Consider the following 3,712-nt stretch of genomic DNA (forward strand, 5'->3'; position numbering starts at 1 on the left):
CTCTCTCTCTCTCTCTCTCTCTCTCTCTCTCTCTCTCTCTCCTGTTTAAAACCTGCTTTTTCCTCCATTAGAGTAGCCCTGCCAAGGGAGGTCCAAGCCAATGATAAGAATATCTGTTTTCTTTCTCTCTCTTTTTTTTTTTTGGTTAGGCAATGGGATTAAGTGACTTACCCAGGGTCACACAGCTAGTAAGTGTTATGTGTCTGAAGTCACATTTGAATTCAGGTCCTCCTGAATCTAGGGCCAGTGCTCTATCCACTGTGCCACCTAGCTGCCCCAAGAATATCTGTTTTCAAAGGCAGCATGGTAAAGCGGAAAGTGACCTTAGAGGTTAAGCACCTGGGTTCAAATCTCACCACTGATAGTATCTGTGAACATTGGGCAAGCCATTTAAACTTCCTGGGCCTTAGGTTCATCATCTGTAAAATGTGGTTGGAGTAATGTCTGAGTTACCTTCTGGATCTGAATTGCCTAAGATGGGGCCTCACTTAGTCCTCTCCCAATGGCTTCCCTCCCACAGGCAGGGAAGCCAGGGAGGTTAGGCAACTTAGAGACAGTGCCAGTGAACTAATGGAACCAGTAGCAAAGACAGGGAAATCCAGCATGTCTCCCTTGCAGGTCGTAAGTGGTCCCAAAGCCCAGCTTGGGTTGCCTATTTGCCTCCCACTCTCATAGCATTATTTTTATACTAACACAACCCCAGAGCAATCTCTAAATAAATACTGGAGGCATCTACAGGGATTGGGTTTGAAGAAAATCACCTTCCTCGGGGATTTCCATCTCTTCTTCTATGCCCCTCATTTTAGTTTTTACTGGAAGGGGGAGGCATGAGGGGAGAGCCTAGCCAATCAAGAGGCTACAGAAGTTTTCTCCTCCTCTTCTCCCCTGAGGCGCCCCTGGGGAGAGGTGGGTGGGAATAAGCCTGGAAGGCCCCGGCAAGGGAGGCAGCTAGAGTCAAGGGAGAAGTGGAGCTGTCACCCTGGAAGGCAGGCAGCTGCTTCCTCTCCCAGGGAGTGAGAGCAAAGAGGGGATGGGAGAGGTATCAAGGAGCAGTGGAAAGACCATTGGATTTGGAATCAGAGAATAGGGTCTGGAACCCCTCTGTGACCTTCAGAGATGGAACTACATGGAACCCAATGTCCCTTCCAGCCTGAAATTTCTGATTATATTTATGGCGAATGGGGGTCTGGGTCTACCCCCAGGATTTTTTTGCCTCAGCAGGGCTGGGATGGGGATAAACTCACATAAAAGTGTGATTGGCTCCCCAGGCTGAATTTCACTGGGGTCATTTTGCCACATTCCATTTTGCCACCCTCCTCCATCCCTGAAAATCTTCTGGGTCACTGAAACTTAATCCAGCCTAGGAAGAGTGAACAGCTGCCTCAAGGTTTAGATGTGGCCTGAAATAAGTACTTCACATCTCACCCTGATTTCAAGTTGGGTGTATTTTTCTGAAAGCCCCCCATCCCTGCCACAACCAATGCAAAGTAAACCTTCGTCCTTTCCTTAACTGAGATGAAGAACAAATTTCAAGATAGTCCTTTGTCTTCTCTACTTTTCTCACACCAATTTCTGGCTAATTTCACAAAAAGTGACCAAGAGAAGTATCCCCACTTCCTCCTACACACAGTAGCCTGTGGTATTGATGATCCCTTTAAGAAGCCTATAGACCTGCTTTTTGCTTCATAACCTCATCTTTTAAGACCTTCTGCAGTGAGCTCATCCCCTTCCCAAGGCTCTGTCCACCAAACTACATCAGCAAATCCATCTGTCTTTACCGAGTAATTAGTTAATTAATCTATTAATGGATTTGCTATTTAATCCAATCAGCCTTTTACAGGGATCCATTCATCTTAATGTATTCACCCATTAATCTTTCCTCTAGGTAACACTCCTTAAGCTTTATCCCCAGGGGTTATCCCAGGGTCTTCCTTACACCTACTTTAGCCCTCTACAGCATTCTAGAATTCTTCCAGCTTTACCACTCCTCTCTGCTGCTTTGTCACCACCTCCAGGCATAACAATATGTCTGTCATCCCTCCCAACATCCCAGGGTCGTCGGGTTGAAATCTGGAGCACCAGGGCCAATATTAGGGTTGCAGCAAGGGATGAAAAAGTGAGATTCGTGATTTTGGGTACCAGGAAAACTTGATTTCAGGACCACGGACAGCAAGTGATTCTTACTGTGCTTTTGGGATGGGAAGCCAGGGAAATTGACTGAAAAGTGATTTATATTAATACATAAAGACTGGAATTGAAGTTATGGCTCATCCAGCCCAACCTCCTAATTTTACAGAGGAGGAAAGTGAGGCTAGAGAGGAAAGTGATTTGCCCAAGCTCACACAGCAGCAGAACTGGACAAGAAAATGAGACGGTTTGTGTTGGGAAAGAGCAATGGACTTGGAATCAAATCTGAACTCAAATCTCTACCCTTCCATGTACTAGTCATACAATGAGCAAATCATTTATTTTCTCTGGACCTTCAAACTTTCTCACTGGTACAATGAAGGATGGTGGGGGTGATCAGGCTGCAACAATATACACACTTTGGAACTTCAAATATGAATAAGAATAAAAGTTATTAAGCAATTGTAGATTAGAAAGAGGAAAAATGTTGAGGGAAGGAGACAAGAGGTGGATATATACAGTGCTCCATTGGTAACTTCTTAATGTCCAGAGAAATAGAGGGAGGACATCAGCACTTTGAGTCATCCTTTTTGTTGAAGGATGGACATAAATAAAGTCCCATAGTATAGGCAGGTATAGATGAATTTCAGTCTGCATTGTTGAAGGGCTAGAGGATCAAAATAGATGATCATATCTATCAGTATTTGAATATTTAGTATTGGAGCATCTATGTGGCATGGTGGATAAAATGCTGAGCCTGAAGTCAGGAAGACCTGAGTTCAAATCCAGCCTCAGACACTTATTAGCTGTGTGACCCTGGGCAAGTCACTGCATCCATCTGCCTCAGTTTCCTCATCTGTCAAATAAGCTGGAGAAGGAAATGGCAAACCACTCCAGTATCTTTGCCAGGAAAACCCCAAATGAGGTCACAGAGAGTTGAACATGACTGAACAACAACATCATTGAGTAAAATGTGAAAGTGGGCCTAGATGATCTCTCACATCTCTTCCAGCTTTAAATCCTGCGATTCTGTGAATCCAAGTCTCCTGACTCCTGGTTTGGGGTCCATAAACTCACCAATATAGAACTGGGAGGAAGAGGTTTTAGAGATTCTTCCATTGCATTTACACTACTGTCCTTGCCAAGTCTCAGCTTTATTGGTGGCCAGGTCTAGGCTCTCTCTAAAGACAGTGTCTTCGGGGATGGAGCCTTCCTTTTCCAGGGGAGATTGGGAGAAGCAGCAGTAGCCTAAACTCATAGCTTGGGGATGGGCCATCCTGCTTGGCTCAGGGGCAGGTATCCTTATCAATAAATAAAGGGAACACGGGGGATGGAGAATGAAGAGATTCACTGTCTACTCTCATGATGGCCCTGGGGGTGTGGGGCCATTATAGGAGTGGGCAGATGCCTGCTGCAGGGGGCTCCGGAGTGTCCATGCCTACATCTTGGTCTACGACATCTGCTGCTTTGACAGTTTCGAATACGTAAAGACCATCCGCCAGCAGATCCTGGAGACGAGGTGAGAGACACTCCCCCTCCACACACACACACACACACACACACACACACACACACACACACACAC

The 3,712-nt window shown here is 45.7% G+C and overlaps 1 protein-coding gene across 2 annotated transcripts in view; it reads left to right on the forward strand.

Moving 5' to 3' along the window:
- Positions 1–3,712, forward strand: part of LOC114043377 (ras-like protein family member 10B) — a 12,764-nt gene that overhangs the window by 5,429 nt on the left and 3,623 nt on the right. For both annotated transcript variants that reach the window (XM_027862480.1, XM_027862479.1), the window contains exon 3: positions 3,522–3,646. In XM_027862480.1, the coding sequence (XP_027718281.1) occupies positions 3,522–3,646 (125 nt within the window). The remainder of the gene's footprint in view (positions 1–3,521; positions 3,647–3,712) is intronic.

Source organism: Vombatus ursinus, unplaced genomic scaffold (assembly GCF_900497805.2).
Source record: "Vombatus ursinus unplaced genomic scaffold, bare-nosed wombat genome assembly UNPS02014768.1, whole genome shotgun sequence".
NCBI lineage: Eukaryota > Metazoa > Chordata > Mammalia > Diprotodontia > Vombatidae > Vombatus > Vombatus ursinus.